Below are 21,000 nucleotides of genomic sequence, written 5' to 3'. Positions count from 1 at the left end.
TTCAACTATATAAGATTGCAATACATTACAAATATATTCATTCAAATCTAACATGAGAAGTAATATTCCTAAAAGAAGAAATAAGAGCAACAGAACAAAAAAAAGAAGAAAAAAATACAGAATTAAAGAAGACATTTTGGTGTTTGTAACAAAATTTTGTTGCAAAATTTAAAAAATTTATGTGTTATTATTAAAAAAAATTTTTGTTATTTATTCTGATAAATTCTATATAATTCAGAACTCTTCCTCTTCCTTCTCCTCAACTTCTACTGCTTCCTCTTTTTCATTTTTTTCATCATCATCATCTTTTTTTATTCATCTTTTATTTTATTTTACTTTCTCATATTTCTTCTTATTTTACTCTCTTAACAAGAATAAAAACAAAAAAAAATCAAACAAAGAAGAAGAAAAATATATAATGCTACAAAATTATTAGGAAGATGATGAACCTACATTCATTCAACTAAATAATATTGCAATACATTACAAACATGTTCATTTAAGTCTAATATGAAAAGTAATGCTCCTAAAAAAAGAAATAAGAGCAACCAAAAAAAACAAAAGAAAGAAAAAAAAAGAAAAAAATACAGCATTAAAAAAGACATTTTTTGTGCTTTTATAGCAACATTTCGGTGTAAAAACGAAAAAATTTATAGGCTATTGTTAAGAAATTTCGATGTTATTTGTTCTTATAAGTTTTGTATAATTCGAAACTCTTCCTCTTTTTTCTCTTCATCTTTTGCTTCTTCTTCTTTTTCTTCTTTTTCATCATCAACATCTTCTTTTTTTTCTTATTCCTCTTTCTTTTTGTTTTAGCTTCTCATATTTTTTTTTATTTTACTCTCTTAATAAGAATAAAACAAGACAAAATTAAACAAAAAAGAAGAAAAAATATATAATATTACAAAATTATTAGGAAGAGTAGGATGAACCTACATTCATTCAACTAAATAAGATTGCAATACATTATAAACATGTTCATTCAAGTCTAATATGAGAATCAATGCTCCTAAAAAAAGAAATAAGAGCAACAAAAAAAATAATTAGAGTATTTATTTAAAATTAGAGTATTTTTTTAAAAATAATTTGTAAGTTGATGAATAAATAGTATTTTTTTAAAGATAATTTTAATATTTATTCATCAACTTGCAAATTATTTTCAAATAAATACTCTAATTTTAAATTAGAGATAATCAAATAAATTTAAAAAAAAAAATAATTAGCATAATTTAATTTCTAAAATCTGGAATCTTACATTTCTGATCAGTTTTACATAATTTAAAATTCTTTCTCTTTCTTCTCTTCATCTTTTGTTGCTTCTTTTTCTTCTTCTTATTTTATTTTCTCATAATTCTTTTTGTTTCACTCTCTTAAAAGGAATAAAACCAAAAGAAAGAAAAGAAAAAAATTAATGCTACAAAATTACTAGAAAGAAAAGGAGAAAAAAAAAACGTAGTAACAATAGCAGCAAAAAAAGAACGACGATGGAAAAAAATTCGCAAAGAAGGAGGAGGAGGAAGAAGAAGAAAGATATAATCGTTTACGTTTATATTAGTTGTTGGGAAGTTGGAGCATATATTCACGTTTTCACTAATGAAATTAATTTTTATTAAATTTAAACCAACTTAATTAGATTAGATTGTCAAAAAGACTTAAATATATAACAAGACTGATATAATAAGGAGATAGTTTAATCTTTCTAAAATTAAATTCAAATTTTTGCTTTTTAATATATTTAAATATGGTTATGAAAAGATATTTTAGTCTTTTTAAAATCAATATTGAATTAACCAAACAGATAATTTAGTCATTTTAGTATTCTTAAAATTAAACATACTGGTAATTTAATATTCTTAAAATTAACCAAACTAGTAATTTAGTCATTTTAAAACCGAATCCCAACTTCTAATCTTTAATACATATAACTAAATAACAAAAGAGCATTTTTATCTTTTTAAAATTAAATCAAAGAGTATTTTATTCTTTTTAAAATTATGTTCAAATTTCTAATACCAAGTAAATAACTTTAATTTTAAAGTATATTTTAGATTTTGTTATAAATAATCAAATAAAGCTATTTTTTATCTTTTTAAAATGAACAAAAATGTTATTTTAATTCAAATTTTAATATCTAATTACTAACACAATTAACAAACTTTAACACTAAAATGGGTATTTTAATCTTTGAAAATTAACAAAAATATTACATTAATCTTTTTAAAAGTTAATTCAAAATTTATTTATAATACAAGTAAAAATTAATCCTAAAATATTATTTTAGTCTTTTTAAAATTAATCATCAAAGAGATATTTTAATCCTTTTTAAAACTATTTTTTAAAAGGGTAAATTATTATAATAAACTAAATGGCTCCCAAAATTATCCAGATCTTCCAAAACAAAAAAAGACTACCTAAATGTCCCAACTTGCATTCCTAAATTGATTATCGCTTTATGCAAAACGGTACTAAATCGAATCCATTATATTCGAATTGCATGCAAACGTAAATTGTCTATAGATCAAAGTTAATGGCTTCAAATTCTATATAAACACTCGATTTTTATTTGCATATAAATCGAACTAATTCAGTTCGATTTAGACACGTGAACAGCAGTCCATGATATAATGCTTATATAGAATTCACGTGTCTAAATCCAACTGAATTGGTTCGATTTACATGCAAAAAAAAAAAATCGAATCTCATTGTTTCGAGTTAGTGCTTATATAGAATTTGAAGCCACTAACTTCGATTTATAGACAATTTATGTTTGCATGTAATTCGAATATAATAGATTCAATTTAGTACCATTTTACATAAATCGAATTTAATCAATTTGATTTATATAGAAATACAACTTGAAACATTCAGGTAACCTTTTTTGTTTCGGGAGATCTGGATAATTTTGGAGAAAATTTGATTTATTATAGTAATTTACTCTTTTTAAAATTGTATTTTAGAGTTAGAAAGAGTTTTTTAGTTGTTTTAAAATCAAATTTATTATTTGTAATATAATTACCAAATTTAAGCTTAAAATGCTTTTTTAGTACTTTAAAGATTAAATAAAAATATTTTTTAATTTTGCAAAATAAATTAAAAAGGATTTTCTTTGAGAAAATAAAAGAATACAATGGGAGTCCTTTTATAAAATTAATCAAAATTCTATTTCATTCATTTAATAATTAAGTACAAGAAAATTTTAGTATAAAAAAATTATATATTATATATATATTTTAAAAACAAATAAAAAATACTAATATTGACATAATTCATATGTCGCTTTCTTAATTATTCTTCCACAATTTTATCATATCGGTATATATATTAATTTGTTACTATACTAAAGCAAATATCTAGCTAATACTTTTATAGTAAAGTGATAACTAGATCTCTAAAACTTTTAATCTCATACTAATTAGCTCTTGAAAAAAAAAAGTATTAATGAAATCCTCTACAATAACAAACAGTAATCAGGTTATATTCTTTCATTAATGATATTTTTTATATATACTATTACTTATATTGACGTATTTGTTGACAGAAGCATAACAACTTTATGTGCTTCATTAAGATTTATAGTAAATAAATAATAATTGAGAAAATTTTTATAAAAATTTAAAAAATAATAAATATTTCACTATCATGACATCATTCACATATTCGTGTGGTAATAATTACTATAAGAAAGATCAATAAAATTGATGGCCAAATTAATGGTTTTAATTTGTTATCGATAACATTAAAAATTGACGATAAAATTAACAATAAAAACTGTCGCCTTTAAACGAGTCGATTTTTTTAAAATTTAATAAAATTGACAACGAATGTGTTGATAATATAAAGCTAGGAGTTTTGCATTTTTACTGAACACATAAACGGACATACCATTTTATGTTTGTATCATTGACGACTTAACTGATATTTTTTTTTCATAAGCTAATTAGTCGAAGATCAAAATACTCAAAAATCTAATTACCACTTTATTCATATTTTTAAGTTTTTATTATTTTATTAGTTTTTATAATTTTACTAAATTTATAATTAGATTCTTATACTTTTTTTTTTCTTTCAATTGAGTTCTTACACTATTTTTTATTTTGTAATTAGGTCATTGCCAATGTAATAAATATTAGAATTAATAAAATATTTTTTATAAATTAAAAGTATTTACAATTAAAATTCTAATTAGATATTTGACTACATATTTTTTTAGAGAAATATTTTGTTAATTTTAATATTTTTTATATGAAAAAGATTTAATCACAAAGTTAAAACAGCGCAAAAATTTAATTAAAAAATATTTATAAATCTTAATTATAAATTTGATAAAATTATAAAAATTAATAAAATAATTAAACCTATTTTTAATATTAAAATATCTCGATATTTTAGTATATTTCGGTTGCATATTGCTCTAGCTAGCTAGCTACTTGAATTCAAATATATTTTAAAAAAAAAAAAAAAATCAAACTCCATGAGTAAGAATTTCTTCTCCCATAATTCACGTTTTTTTACACACCTTAAACATTAAAATTAAATAATTGGAGTATATAAATCTTTAGTTGAATTCTAAGCTGGCATCAAAGGACACTACTCTCAGTAAGAAAATATAATTAACAAGAGAAAGAGAAAAAGCCATTATATTATATTTTCGTGATCAATAATAAATAATCAATAAATTAACAATGACCAAATTAGACGATTATCTCTATCACATGAGGAGTCAGATTAATTAGCAAGTTAGTTACACACTTTGCAGTTTTAGAAAAATTTGTTATACAGCTGTTAATAGTTGTGAACGGTTAGTTAGCAGATTTAGTTAAGGAAGTATATATAGTAGATAGAGTAATTAGAGTTTTGAGTTTTTGCTCTTGTAAGTCTCATTTTTTCTTGCCTCAGTCAGAAGTAACTTGCTTTTGACCTAGGGCTTCCTCTGTAAACTTTCCTCTGTTCTTGAACCTTCCCTCTCTCTGAACTAATATTTTCACATGGTGCGGTGAGCGTGGAAGGGAGAAAGAAGGAATCAACAGCGAAAATTGGAAGGAGCATTGAGCAGAACCAGAATCCTTGAAGATTCAAACCATGGATCGCGACTCAGCATCCTCAGGCAACTCAGCATCGTCATTTTCGCCAATTGACGTTCAAACGCTCGCGAATCTGGTGAATCAGATCAATATCTTGCAAAGTCATAACAGAACAGCGATGAATCCATCTCTGGATCCTACAAGTCCGTATTTCCTTCATCCTGGAGAAAGTCCAGGTACACCATTAATCTCTACAATTCTTGGAACGAACAACTATCATCTTTGGGAAAGAGCGATGTGGCGTGCGTTGAGATCGAAGAACAAAGTAAAATTTATAGATGGCTCAATTGAGAAACCAGAAAGTAGTGATTCTTTGTTTGAAGCGTGGGAAAGGTGCAATACCTATGTGATTTCATGGATAAGCCTATCTTTGAGTTCAGAAATTGCTCAAAGTGTGCTATGGATCGATTCAGCCATGGAGCTTTGGAAGGAGCTACAACACAGGTATCAACAAGGTGATATCTTCAGAATTGCTGAGCTAGAGGAAGAGTTATTTGCTGTGAAGCAAGGTGATCTCTCGATCACGGGATACTACACGAAATTGAAAAGAATTTGGGAAGAATTGGATAACTATCGCCCAATCCCTCAGTGCTCTCACTGTAGAGGAAGATGCAATTGTGAATACAGCGTGGTTAGAGGATACAAAGAGGATTCTTGTGTCGTGAGGCTCCTAAGGGGGCTGAATGAACAATTCTCCACTGCGAGATCGCAGCTCATGATGACAAAGCCACTGCCAGGTATAGATGAAGCGTTTTCTTTGTTGCTGCAACAAGAAAGGCAACTGAACGCGGGTGAGATGGTAGAAGACAGAATTTTAATGGCAAATTCTGGAGGTTTTAGAGGAAGAGGCAGAGGCAGATCAGGAATTGGAAGAGGAAATCCTGGAAGAGGTGGAAGAAACTCAAGGTACTGCACATTCTGTGGCAAGAATGGTCATTTGGTGGATGTTTGTTATAGGAAACATGGATTTCCCCCACACTTGAAAAATGGAGGCAGTGGGAATGCAATCAATAATGTGATAACTGATGAGAACAGTGATGAAATCAGCAATGAAATCCAAAAGGATAGTGAAGCAAATTCGAAGTTTGATTTTAATTCAGAACAGAGAGAAGCACCAAGTGTCTGTTTGAACCAACAGGATGCACAACCAAGGCATAGCATTAACCAGATCTATACCACAACTCTTCCATCTAATGAAGGTATTTCATACATCATGTCTCTTTCAGTATTTTCTCCAGGTTCCTGGGTAATTGACTCAGGGGCTACTAATCATGTTGCTTTTTCAACTAAGTCCTTTCAAACTCTTGAAGAAATTAAACCTGTTTTGATAAATATGCCAGATGGTTCACACACCATAGCCAAATTAGCAGGAAAGGTGATGTTTTCAGACCAGTTTTTCTTGAACCATGTGTTTTTCATACCAAACTTTAAGTTTAATCTGATTGCTGTGTCAAAGTTGACTAAAGATTTAAAATGCAAATTGGTTTTTGATGAGGATAATTGTGAAATTCAGGACAAAGCTACCATGAAGATTATTGGTGTAGCTGAACAAAGAATGGGACTTTATGCATTTGAAAGTCTAATTCCTGTTCCAGCTACACATAACAACATTGCGCATGCATCTGCACTCACAACACACATCTCACAACCCTCACAAACTGCTGAAAGCACTCTGTGGCATCTCAGACTTGGGCACTGCCAAATGAGAGAATAAATGTAATGAAAAGGGACTATGAGTTCCTGAAAAACACAAATTGCAATAAACCTTGTGATCCGTGTCACTATGCCAAACAAAAAAGATTACCATTTCCAATAAGACTTACAAAATCAGAAAAATTGTTTGACATAGTGCACATGGATATACGGGGACCTATAGGTACAGCAACTTTGTCAGGTCATAGATATTTTTTGACAGTAGTTGAAGATAAAAGTAGGTTCACTCAGTTGTTCTTCATGAAAACCAAGAGTGAAACTGGAATTTTAATTCAGAATTTTGTAAACATGATTGAGACACAATTTGATACAAGAATAAAATGCATTAGGTCAGATAATAGACCTGAATTTAAACTTTCAAAATTTTTTGCTTCAAAAGGAATTTTGCATCAAACTTCTTGTGTTGAGACTCCTCAACAAAATGGTATTGTGGAGAGGAAACATCAACATATCTTGACTGTCACAAGAGCTTTGTTGTTTCAGTCTAACTTGCCAAAACGTTTTTGGAATTTTGCAGCAGCACATGCGATTCATTTGATTAATAGGATTCCAAGTGCATTGCTGAAAAACACTTCACCTTATCAAATTTTAAAAGGAAAGTTACCAGACTTGGGTTATTTGAAGGTCTTTGGGTGCTTGGTTTATGCCTCAACGCTGAACGCTCGCAGATCCAAATTGGATGGAAGAGCAAAGAAGTGTGTGTTTCTAGGATATCAAAGTGGAGTTAAGGGTTACATCTTGTATGATTTAAATGAAAAGAAGATATTCTTATCTAGAGACACATACTTCTATGAGCATGAATTTTCCTTTCTATCATATTTCAACAATGGCAATAACCAAGTATCTGACACTATGACACTAACTCCAAAACCAAGTATTATGGTAAATTTTGAGGATCCATTCATTGAGCCCTCACATACACCACAAGCCCCTTTAAACCACTCAAATGGAACATACCTGCATTCATCTAATTCATTCAATGATTCATCACATACATCACATGGCTCTTTAGTTCATTCAACTAGACAAGACCTGCATCTATCAAGTTCTGTGGTATGACCAGAACACAATTATCCATCAGCATCTCATGAAACCATTGGAAATGACAGCTCGATCATATACAATGCACCAGCACAAACACATCAACACTTAGACATTAGACAATCAAATAGGATCAGGAGAAAACCATCATATTTAGCAGACTATCATTGTATGACCACTGCATCGGATATAAATCACAACTACATCAATAATCTTCAATTCAATCCTGGAATTTTACAAGATTTTTATCCTAAAGTTTTTGAAAATTTTTTTGAAGAGTCAACTATTCTCTTTTGTGAGTCACAGTCTCAATTTCATAATATCCAAATTCAACACTCTACAAACTCTCTATTGCCAAATCCCATTAAAGAACCACAATGCTATGCTGAGGCCATCAGTGATCCATGTTGGCAAGCGGCAATTGAGGCTGAACTCTCTGCATTGAAAGAAAATAAGACTTGGACTTTGACTTCTCTACCTAATGGAAAAAAGGCGGTAGGCTGCAAATGGGTGTTCAAGCTCAAAATGAATTCTGATGGTAGCATTGACAGGTACAAAGCCATGTTGGTGGCACAGGGCTTTACACAAACTGCTGGTGTTGATTATTTCGAAACCTATAGTCCAGTAGTGAAGATGAGTACATTGCGGATTGTGCTATCCATTGCAGCTGTGCAGAACTGGCACTTACATCAACTAGATGTAAATACGGCCTTCTTACATGGTGATCTTTTGGAGGAAGTTTACATGAAACCTCCACCCGGGTTGAATGTTTCTTCACCAAACATGGTGTGTAGGTTGGACAGATCTCTTTATGGCCTAAAACAGGCAAGCAGGCAGTGGAATTCAAAGTTGTGTGATGCTCTAAGAGCAGTTGGCTTCCAACAATCCAGAAATGACTACAGCCTGTTCACTAAAGATTCAAAAGGAGGATTCACTGTTATTTTAGTTTATGTTGATGATTTGATTGTAACAAGGACAGATTTAAGGGAGATTGAATTCATCAAGCATCACTTGCATGAGCTATTCAGAATCAAGGACCTAGGAGAGCTTAAATTCTTCTTGGGGTTGGAGGTGGCTCGATGCAGGAGGGGCATCACTGTATGTCAGAGAAAATATTGCATCGACCTTCTCAAAGAGTATGGGTTACCCGAAGCCAAAACAGTTTCGACACCTATGGACTACACAGTGCCATTGTCAAAGAATTCTGGAACTCCATTAAGCTCAACTTCAGAATACAGGAAGTTAGTTGGAAAATTGTTGTACTTGACTAACACCAGACCGGAGATTGGATATGCAGTTGGAAAACTCAGTCAATTCTTGGATTGTGCCACAGATAAACACTTTGAAGCTGCCATTAGAGTATTAAGGTATCTCAAGGGAGCACCAGCACTTGGGTTGATGTTTTCAGCTCATTCAGACTTAGAGCCAGCGGGATACTCAGACAGTGATTGGGGGACATGTTCGGATAGTAGAAGATCAATATCTGGGTATTGTTTTTTTTTTGGGAACTTCAATTGTATCTTGGAATAGTAAGAAACAAAATACAGTTGCAAGTTCATCATGCGAAGCAGAGTACAGGGCATTAGCAATGGCAACTAGGGAAGCTCAGTGGCTGACCTACATCTTGCAAGACTTGAAAGTGGAGTTGGAGAAGCCAATAGCCATATATTGCGACAACCAATCAGCATTACACATTGCAGCAAACCCAGTCTTCTATGAGAGAACAAAGCACATTGAGATGGATTGTCATATAGTGAGAGATAAATGGCAAGAAAAGGTTATCAAATTACTCCCAATCTCCACTGCAAACCAAACTGCAGACATATTTACAAAGGTTCTAGCTCCAAGCATTTTTGAGAGATGTCATAGCAAGCTTGGAATGGTTGATTTTGCCAATTCCAACTTGAGAGGGGCTATCACATGAGGAGTCAAATTAATTAGCAAGTTAGTTACACACTTTGCAGTTTTGGAAAAGTTTGTTATACAGCTGTTAATAGTGGTGAACAGTTAGTTAACAGATTTAGTTAAGGAAGTATATATAGTAGATGGAGTAATTAGAGTTTTGAGTTTTTGCTCTTGTAAGTCTTATTTTTTCTTGTCTCAGTCAGAAGTAACTTGCTTTTGACCTAGGACTTCCTCTGTAAACTTTCCTCTGTTCTTGATCCTCTCTCTGAACTAACATTTCCACAACCTCACTTGATTAATAATAATGATTATATATTAATTAATAACGAATATTGTTTCTATGTAATGGAAGCTGATCTGTTTATTGGAACTATGCATGCATGGTTTATATATATGGCCAGCTAGCAATGCATGTAAATAATGATAAAAATTTAAAATGCTCACTTTCAAGTTTCAAGCTAAGAGGGAAAAGAACGAAAAGAATGAAAATGAAACTGGGTTTTGGGTGTCTCCATTGTCCAATCCATAAAGTGTGAGACGGGTAGGATGGCACGTGTGGAGAGAGAGAGAGAGAGAGAGAGAGAGAGAGAGAGAGAGAGAGAGAGAGAGAGAGAGAGAGAGAGACTAAAACAAAATAAAAAGGCCCCGTGAGTGTGTGAGTTTGGAGGCATTCCCAAATCACAACTAAACATCCTTTTGTTGCTTACTTCTCCTTCACTTCTTTCGATGACCAATTCTTTCATTATATATCACGAGCTCATCATTCCCACACAATTCATTATGACCAAATAATATTATTATATTTTTAAGAATTTAATTTCGATGTATTATTTAAATAATTATTTAATTATATTTATTTTTTATAATTATTTATATATTTAATATAAAAATTATTATTTTTATTAAATGCCGTAACATTATTAAATGTAGTTATAAAATTATTGAATTTATAATACATTAAAAATTAAATTAATTTAAAATTAATATAATATATTTGCTTAGAATTTATATAAGTAAGAATTGTTCAATTATATACACTTAATGATGTTAGATTTTGGTAAAATTTAATACAAATGATCTTCATTATTTTATTTATTAACCCCAAGAATCATTATGAACTATAGTCATTTAACAGTTGGATTCATAAAAATATAATTACGCTTGTGCATGTTTTTTAATTCTAACTTATATATTATTTAAATTTATATATTAGTATACACTCACTAAAATTAAAGTAAATTATAACAGTAATAAGTCGGTGATATTGATATAGTCATTTTAAAAATGACCAAACGAACTAGAAATAATTAACTCTTTTTTAATAAATAATTAGTCAACAAAAATTTTAAACATAATTTTTTTAATTATATTACAAAAATATAAAAAGTAGTTACCTATAAATAATACATGTTAAAATATAAAATATATATTAAAAATTAATTAAATAACATATATTATTTATCCATAAATATTTAGTGGTTAATTTTTTTGTGAACATAGTATTTTTTATATTATTTAAATTAACAATGAAAAAAGCGAGTGGAAGAGAAAATAAGAGAATATTGATTGGAAAAGTTGAATGAATCTTAAGTTCTTTCCTTTAAAAAATGGAACATTATTTAAAGTTATTCTTCTTTTCAATAATTATCATTATTATTGTTACGAAAAACGCAACCTCTTATTACTTTTTAAATAGCATGTTTAATTTTATATTATAAAATATTACTGAAAAACATATAGTGATTAAACTCATTATAATATTCCATTGGCTTCTAGATATGCAATAATTAATTATGTATATTAATCATATATAGTATTATTAGATACATATATATTAAGTCAATTCTAAAATTTATTGTTCATATTATTTACAAAAATGATTGTCTAACTAGTAAAACCCTTACAAAAATATAGCTCGTGAGAGCATCTAACCATAAACTATGTAAATAACTAATTCAATATTCATAAAAAATAAATTATTTAGTTTGACAAAATTATTCAAAATATTAGACAAATGTACTTCATGATTGATTCACTGTGTAATTTTATTAAACTAATTCAATAATCTTTCATAGATATAAAATTAGTTAATTAATAAATTTTATTATTAGAATTATGAGGACTCAAATTTTTTACTATTAGAAATAAAAGAGGGTATTTTAGTAAAATAGTGGAGGAAGAGATAGAGCCTATATAGTATATTCATTGTGAAGAAACTTAGGCAGTCATGTGAGAAACAAGAAAGAAAAAGAAAACACAACAATAATAAATAAATAAATAGAAGTAGGTAGTGTTGTTTGATGAGAGGTCTCCGTTATAGGAAGTTCGTAGCTCTCTAATTATATATAAACAGCTTCAGATAGAGATCTGCAAAAGTTGATATATATAGCAAAACAGAAGAAACAGAAAACAACTCACTCTTCTCTCATGGTTTCTAGAGAGCAAAAGAGAGCAGCACTATTGCACGAGAAGCTGCAACTTCTTCGTTCCATTACTAACTCTCATGCTGTAATTATTCATTTTTTCTTCTTTCTAATTTCATTCAATTTCCTAAATTTACATGTCTTTATTTTCTACCATAGATATCTGGATATATTCAAAATTATTAGATATTGAAAAATATTGATTGATAATTGTTATATATATGTGGCAGCTTAACAAGACGTCGATTATAATCGATGCATCAAAGTACATCAGAGATCTAAAGCAAAAAGTAGAAAGACTCAATCAAGACATGGCGGCTGCACAAACATCCACTCACCAAAATCCTTTGCCTATGGTATGTATATATATATTTTCTCAAGTAAAAGAAAAAAGAAAAAAAGAGTTTAACACCTCTACCTCTGTAGTTACAAATCTTAGCTTATAATAACTTTATACATTTATTAACTAAAAAATTCACCGCTAGTGTACATAGTTTAACTTTTACTAACTACTTGAAAGGTGGTACAAAATATATATAGATAAATTTATTAGATAACTATATAAAATATTTTATATTATCCGTATATATATTTGTCAGAGATATAATAATTTATATATCTCCTCTTATCACCTTAAATTTTTAACAAAAACGATTTTATAATATGATATTAAAATTTTTATGATCGAAAAATTTAGAATTTAAATCTTGTTTAATCTTAAAAGTAAAAGAAAAAATAATATAAAACAAATAAAAAAATTAAAATTTATGTAAAAATTTACGTAAACCCTAAAATAGTGGTTTCATGAATTTTCAATACTAGGCAGAGAGCCACAATGAAAATTATTAAGCACTAATTTTTTTTTAATCAAACTTTATTTCCACAAGGTTTAGTTGATTAAAATTAGATACATTTTAATAATGAAGTTGCATTGTATTGTTGTGAATGAATAATATTCAGGTAAAAGTAGAAACCCTAGAGAAGGGGTTTCTTGTAAACGTGGTGTCAGCAAAGAGTTGTCCAGGTCTTCTTGTTTCCATATTGGAGGTGTTTGAAGAGATGGGTCTCACTGTTATGGAAGCTAGGGTTTCTTGCACAGACACTTTTCGCTTTCAAGCTGTTGGAGGAGAAGTAAGTAAATATTATGGAAATAATATAACATAATAATAAGCTTATGGATCGGATATGAATATTATTAAGAGAAACGCTAAGAGTGCTAGCAGTATTTATTATTTTTAGTCTAGTTATTAATATTTAAAAGTATTTGTTAAAAATATGTCATGTTGTTGAATTATTAGATTAAAAAAATTAATGACTAAAAATAATAATAATAATAATAATAATAATAATAAACAATAAATTATGATGATTTTTGAATATTTTTCTATTGTTAATATTATTTTTTATTCTTGATATTCTTTAATTTATGTCAAATAGGATATTCAATGTGCATATCATTTTGTGACTTTCTTTTTCACTTCTTATATTATTCCATATTTTTGGAAGTCACATGCGCATGTCCTTATATGCAAATGATATTCACATCATTTTAAAATATATTTAATATATACTTAAAAGATATCCATAATTTTTTATTTTTATTCAAAATATTTAAAAGAAAATTTCATTATATAAAAATCTAAAATTAATTATTATATTTTCAAAAATATTTTTTAATTAAAAATAATAGATATATACTTACATTTTCAGAACAATCATACCAGTCGTGCGTTAAAATCAATTACTAATATAAAATATATATTAAAATATAAATATATATTAAATATAAATTAAATTACATATATATTTATATATAAATATATAATAACTGATTCAGATGTGTAAATATTATTTTTGATTTGAGAATTCATAGAGAGGGGCTTGATGTGAATATTGATGTGTACATATACGCAATGTGCATAATGTTATATATATATATATATATATAAGTTCTGCAATAATTTAAAATAAGTATAGTGGCTAAGAATGATTAAGTTGTGAATTTTGTAGAATGAAGGGGATGGTGAGAGTATTATTGATGCACAAGCTGTGAAACTAGCAGTGGGGCAAGCAATCAAGAATTGGAGCCAACAAAGTACTGATGATGATGATGATGATGATGATCAACAGTGAATCAGTAACTGACTATGGCCACCACTTCTACTATAATTAGTCACTAATAACTATTATTACTATATAGTAGTATTTTATTTATATTTATCTCTCCAGTTTCGAAGCCTAAGTATGTAGTGGCTGTTTTATTGATAAAGGAATCAAATAAATAAGCTTCTACAATAATCAGAGTTAGTTATCACATCTTAATTATCAGCACCTTCTAATATAAAAAAAAATGTTCCAGCACTCAAGCAAGGGAAAAGAAAAGAGAAGAAAACAATGGATGATTATTATTATTGCTGGCTAAATTTTAATTTATTATATATGTTGTTCGTGTATGTGAATAATAATGTGTAGCTAGGTACTTATTAATTAGTTATGTTTTTGATTTGTTTGAAATGGTTCACGAGCATGAATGTAGGTAGCTAATAATAAGGCCATGAGATAGATGCATGAAATTGAAATGGTACCGTACAGATAAACAATGAGGGAGAATGATGTCCCCACTTTTGAGGGATAAAATGGAGTAGTACTTTAGTACTAGTACTATACTCAAGAATCTAATATCCATCTGTGTGACCAGCTGAGGAAACACCAATATAATGCAAATAATTCACACTCCAAAGTTACTAACATTCATGACCATGGATGTATCCAGCCATCATCCTCTAGATTTAACAAATCGAGAAAATACTCGGTTTAATCCTTAAAATTATACTCAAATTTCAATTTAGTTCTTAAAGTTTCAATTGCTTTAATTTAGTTTTTAAATTTTTTAAATTTTAATCACGTTAGTTTTTGGGGTGGTTTCCGTTATAGAGTCAATTAAAAAATTTAGCGACTAAATTGAAACAATGAAAATTTCAAGGATTAAATTGAGGCTTGAATATAACTTTAGGACCAAACTGAATATTTTCTCAAAGATTCGGTCTTAGAATATAATAAAAGTGATTTTAATATTTAAAGGTTATTTTCAACTAAAAGTTTCTATATGTCCTGAAATTAATTCCTAATTAGGACATTAATAAATCTCTGACATAAAATTTTACATTATTTATGTCTATTTTGATGTAAATTTTTTAAATAAAAATTAATAGGAATAATAAAAAACTTAATAATTTATAAAAAGTAATTCATTAAACACATTTTTATTTTAAAACAAAAAGTGTTCTTTAAGGAGATCAGTTTTAGTGTTAATATATAGTATCATTTATTTTCTAATATCAGTGAAAATTCAGTTAATAAGTAAATTATAAGACTCCTCAAATATGTGTTGTAGTTAACTACTTAAATCTATACCCTAAAATGAATTTAGTAGAAAACATTTTGTGATAACATATAGGCAATAATGTTTAAATAGTTTGAAATTATTAAATATAAAATTATTTATTATATCTGCTTTAATCTTTATTTAATAATTTAAGTTTTAAAATATATAATTTATGGCATAGAATTAGAATTTTAATAATAAAAAATATTAAAAATTAGAAAATAAAGAATAAAATAAATCAAAAGTTTAAAATGACTAACAATTTTTTTTTTATCTTATATTTAAACCAACATTAACCATTTCTTTGCCTTTCCAACATTCCACTATCCGCAAAGAGAGGATGGGCGACCCAGATCACATGCAAATGTTGCAGTGTATAGAGAGGGTCATTCAAAGCAATATATACGGCATTTTGGTGTACAGAAATATGGTATGGGAGGTCCACCTCAGTGGATTTTATTTGTTCGCTACCAAATGGTAAAATATTATTCTTACTAACAATTTAAAGTTCCTGAGAAAAATCCATAATTCATTGTAGATTGATTATGTCCTTCAATTCTGACATCTAGCTATTCATGTAAGAATACGGTGAAATTAAATGCTTCTGTAGTCTAACATATATGATAATACCAACTTATTATTAGCGTTAGAATGGACTGAATGGTGTTACAATTTACAAAGCTTTCCATATTTTAAAAAATAAATAGATAAGGATTTTCAAAGTTGATTATGTTTTTTTTTTTTTTTTTTTTTTTTTTTATGAGAAAGTTGATTATGTTTTAATTTAAGAGGAGAAAGAAGAATGTCTGCGAAAATTGAGCGTTGATGAAATTTGTGTTAGTGTGTATTATATTGTGTTGAGCGAACAGAAAAAGGGGAAGTGGGTTAATAATATAAAAAGATTGGAAGTCATTGATACGGTGTGGCTGAAAAAAGAGGGGAATGAATTTTCTTAATTTTTGTTAATAATTAAGAAAATAAAGTGTGATTTATTAATAAAAAGTTAGAGATCATATTTTACATTCTTAATTTTTTTTAATAATTGAGAAAATCTATTTCCTTAAAAAAGTAGTATTTATTGTGAGATACTATTCAAGCGAATCGATAATCGATTAAGTTATTCATTTATTAATTTATTAATTTAATAGATAAGTTATTTGTTAAATTAATAAAATCACTCTCACATAAATATTGAATAAAAATTATAAAATAATAAAAATATAAAATTAAAATTTAAAATATATATTTATTAATATTTTAATATATAAATTTTAATAAAATAAATATATAAAATTATATTTAAACAAAATATTCATAATAAAAATAAAAATATAATATTATTATTGAAAGATAAAATTAATATTTGATATAACTTAAATTTAAATTAATTAAATTATATATAAATTATAATATAATATAAATTTTTATATAATATGTATATTATATGAATAAATATGAGTAAATAGTCAAATTGGTCCCGAAAAATAGCCCGATCTCCAAATTAGTCATCATAAGAAAAAGTTAATCAAAACTGTCCCCGAAAAATTTAAAATTGGTAACATTAGTCCTTCCGTCAAATGTTTGAGTAACGGCGTGAACATCTGCTGACCTGGCCGTTAGTGTGACACCTCAGCGAAACCAAAAACGGCGTCATTTTTTTTGCACCCCGTTACAACGCTTGGGTTTTCATCCCTGTTTCCTTACATGTCTCTAGTTACATCCTTCTTCTGAAAAGAAAAAACCTCTGTAATCCCTTTCTCTTAGTTGTTACCTCCAGGAAGACGAAGCATTGAATGGCGACTACGAGGCTTGACCGATGACGACATTGTGCTGGAGTTGCAGGTGACCGGTTTGCGACAACGTTAGTCAACCGAAAAGGGCACTCCATCGCCTTGCGTGAGAGGTAGGTTAGCTTTCTTTTGTTATTTTTTGAGATTGATTGTGGTTTTATCTCCTGATCAATAATGTGCTTGTATTATGGTTGGAAATCCATTGTTACTGTTTGCAAGGTTAGGGTTTAGGAGAACGTGTTCAGGCTTAAGGCTTTGGTGATGATCCATGAATGACCCAGTTTTTGGAGTCTTGAGAACAATGTTTGTGCTCTATGTAGCTGCATGTGTGTGTTTTAGATTCATTTTGGTAGTTGATGTTGAATCTGCTTTGGCTCTTTATGAAAAAAATTTTCATCAGTTGTGTGTGTTGCTGTTTTGATTTCAGATGGAAGGTCCACCTATGACCTTTGTATTTCACCATGGTGGGAAGTTCAAAACAGATGAATCAGGCTATCTGTGTTATAAACCAGATAATACTGAAGTATTAATGGGTGTAGACGAAGACACTCTAGATGTTTTCTTTGTGAAGGGATACTATAAGGAGTTAGGATATGCTGAGATGAACAATTGCTTGTGGAAAGTGCCTGTAACGCTGCTGGATAATGGCTTGAGGAGGCTAGAAAACGACGCTGATCTGTTGGCATTGGTTAAGGATTGCAGGAGGAATCATCACCTCATAAACATCTATTTTGAGCATGTAGTGTCTAAGCCACACGTGGTTGATTGCATGAGCGAGGATGGTGATGATGTAATACGTTTGCCAAGCATCCCTGAAGAAGCAGAGAAAGTGAACAAGGACCAGAATAATGCAATGTCCCAACCTTATTGTAAGACAACAAAAAAAAACACCTCAGCTAAAAAGAGCCAAAACTCAGCCCACTCCTAAGCTCACTCCTCAGCCCACACCTAAGCCCACTCCTCAGCCCACCCCTCAACCCACACGTACTCCCACACCTAAGCCCACTCCAAAGCCCAAAACAAAGCCCATGGAAAAGGCCATCCAACAGCCCAAACCTTGGACTAAACCCCAGGCTGCTAAAGTTTCTGGCAAGGCTACAGCAGCCGATAAGATCAAGAAGAAGGTAAAAGCTACAACCAGTACAAGATCTGGAAGGCAAGTTAAGGCAACTCTAGTTAATAATGATAGTGACTCTCATGATTCATATGAGAGTGCTGAAGACAGTTTGTACAAGCCTCCAAAAGTTGCAGGAGATTCTATATACAGTAGTGACAGTGACAGTGGCACTACAAGAAAAAAGGCCTATGGCCACGCTTTTTTCTTGTCACGCTTCAAAAGTGTGGCCAAAAGTGGTCAATGGCCACACTTTTATGAGGGTGGCGATAGATTAGAGATTTGGCCACTTTTTTTTGCCACGCTTCAAAAACGTGGCGAAAAGGATCAACGGCCATGCTTTTGTAAGGGTGGCAATTGATTAGAGAAATGGCCACATTTTTTTCTGCCACGCTTCAAAAGCGTGGCCATAGAGAGAAACAAGGACGTGTTAAAAGCGTGGCGACAGGGTTTCATTACAGCCACGCTTACAAAACGTGGCCATATCCTTGATGGAGTAGAGTCTTCTAGGACCAAGAAAGTAGATCACAGAGAGAAGCATATGCCTGCTGCTGATAGAACAATGGACAAAGCTATTGAAACTGATGACTCCAGCTATGAGGATATCGAATCTGATGAATGCTCTGATGGAGGTATTCTATAATTAATTGTGTATGAGTTATTGAATTTGCTTGTTTAGGGTTTCTGTGTCAATTAATTTTTTTGTATTAAAATTTTGTGTTATTTTCATGTAATTTCAGAGTCAGACGACGAATCTTTGTGGGAAGAATCATCAGATGGAGATGAATGGAAGTCAGAAGATTTTGCCCAGGAGTTAGACTCTGAAGATGAAGGGCCAACTGTGTATCCACATTATAATGACAAGGCCAAATTTGGTGATCTGAAGTTTGAGGTAAGTATGGTTTTCAAATCCAAGCAACATTTTATGGCTGCCACTAGAGATTATACTATACAATGGGGTAAGAATATAAGGTTCTGTAAGAATGACAAGGTTAGAGTCAGGGCTATTTGTAAGTATGAAGACTGTCCATGGGTAGTATATTATAGACACAACCCCAGTGATGGTTCCTGGCAGATAAAAATACTAGTTGACAATCACACTTGTGCAAGAAAGCGAAAAAACAGAACTGCTACATTGGAATGGACTGTGAATAAGTTATACCCAAAACTTAGGAAGCACCCTAAGATGAAGCATAGGGAGGTGTATGAGTAGTTTGTTAGGAAGTGCAACGTGAAGCTGAATAGTTCATGAATTATCAGAGCTCTTAAGGCATCTAAGAAGATAGTTGAAGGGGATGAGATTGCACAATACGGGTTGATATGGGATTATGCACATGAATTGCTAACTGCCAACCCAGGTTCCACTGTTCAGGTGGGTGTCATTCCCATTACTGATAATTCGCCTCAGTTCAAAAGATTTTACGTCTGTCTAGATGCTTGTAAGAAGGTTTCAAGGCAGGGTGTATGCCATTGATAGGGTTAGATGGGAAATTCCTGAAAATATTACATGGAGGACAACTTCTCACTGCCTGCGGACAGGATGCAAACAATCACATTTTTGTGATTGCATATGCAATTGTTGATGTTGAGAACAAAGAGAACTGGAAATAGTTTTTGGAGCTGCTCCTCTCAGACCTGGGAGAATATGAGGCAAAGAACTTGTGTTTCATCTCAGATATGCAAAAGGTGAGGACCAATTTGAATCGCGATTAATTTTTAAGGACATTTCTGATTTAATGATGATTCTTTGAAGGACTAGAATGACTATAAATCTTGTCGGGTTTGATTGTTTGTGTAGGGATTAATATCTGCTGTCAAAGAACTTGTGCCAGCAGTTCCACACAGATTTTGTGTTTGGCATTTGTGGAGGAACTTCTCCAAAAAGTGGGGCAGCGTCGAGCTTAAGGACTTGGTCTGGGAGTGTGCAAGATCAAGGACCCCGGTTGAGTTCGAAAGGAATATGACTAGAATCAAGAGGATTAATCAACAAGTTTGGGAATACTTAGCCAAGTGGCTGAAGGAAGCTTGGACCAAAGCCCATTTCAGTGAAGGGCCAAAGGTAGACAACATATGCAACAACGCTTGTGAATCCTTCAATGCAAAGACCAAGCATGACAGAGGTAAGCCTATTATGAACCTGGCAGAGGAGGTACGAAGAATGGTTACGAAAAGCATGTCTGACAATAGACTGAAGCTTCTGACTTATCAAGGAATACTTACTCCAGTTCAGCAAAGTAGGCTAGAATCTCTTATTAAGTTATCCAAAAACTGGGCTCCCTACTGGTCGGGTGATGCGAAAGAAGAAGTGTACGAAGTTCAAGGATGGCCAACTAATATGGTGGTAGATTTGGGGAACTATACTTGCTCCTGCTGGTTTTGGCAGTTGACAGGTTAAATTCATAACTGATTTCTTCTTTCAGATGCATACCATTATACATACTTCACTGAATGAAATTATTTTTTGTGAAATATATAGGAATGCCTTGTATGCACGCAATATCGGCCATTCAAGAAAAAAAAATGATAAGAGGCCTGAGGAGTATTGCTA

At 30.3% G+C, this 21,000-nt stretch overlaps 2 protein-coding genes across 2 annotated transcripts; both read left to right on the top strand.

The window, feature by feature from the left end:
* Positions 1-5,079: 5,079 nt before the first annotated feature.
* LOC140183005 (uncharacterized) lies at positions 5,080-6,795 on the top strand. The gene has a single exon (XM_072230997.1). The coding sequence runs from the start codon at positions 5,080-5,082 to the stop codon at positions 6,793-6,795; it is 1,716 nt and encodes a 571-aa protein (XP_072087098.1).
* Positions 6,796-11,912: 5,117 nt separating this feature from the next.
* Positions 11,913-14,677, top strand: LOC112784873 (transcription factor bHLH61). The gene is made up of 4 exons (XM_025828207.2): positions 11,913-12,248; positions 12,394-12,519; positions 13,124-13,294; positions 14,174-14,677. Exons 1-4 carry the CDS (start codon positions 12,168-12,170, stop codon positions 14,294-14,296), a joined length of 501 nt encoding a protein of 166 aa, XP_025683992.1. The 5' UTR covers positions 11,913-12,167; the 3' UTR covers positions 14,297-14,677.
* Positions 14,678-21,000: the final 6,323 nt, after the last annotated feature.

The sequence above is a fragment of the Arachis hypogaea genome, chromosome 20 (assembly GCF_003086295.3).
Source record: "Arachis hypogaea cultivar Tifrunner chromosome 20, arahy.Tifrunner.gnm2.J5K5, whole genome shotgun sequence".
NCBI classification, from domain to species: Eukaryota; Viridiplantae; Streptophyta; class Magnoliopsida; order Fabales; family Fabaceae; genus Arachis; species Arachis hypogaea.
Note: the sequence above shows the minus strand (reverse complement) of the source record. Positions and strands in the feature narration are given on the sequence as shown.

Excerpts from the sequence above, each read along its gene's own strand:
- LOC112784873 (XM_025828207.2), top strand. The coding sequence starts at position 12,168 with ATGGTTTCTAGAGAGCAAAAGAGAGCAGCACTATTGCACGAGAAGCTG. Across the intron at positions 12,249-12,393 it reads CCATTACTAACTCTCATGCT|CTTAACAAGACGTCGATTAT; the intron begins GTAATTATTCAT and ends TATATGTGGCAG. Across the intron at positions 13,295-14,173 it reads TTCAAGCTGTTGGAGGAGAA|AATGAAGGGGATGGTGAGAG; the intron begins GTAAGTAAATAT and ends TGAATTTTGTAG.
- LOC140183005 (XM_072230997.1), top strand. The coding sequence starts at position 5,080 with ATGGATCGCGACTCAGCATCCTCAGGCAACTCAGCATCGTCATTTTCG.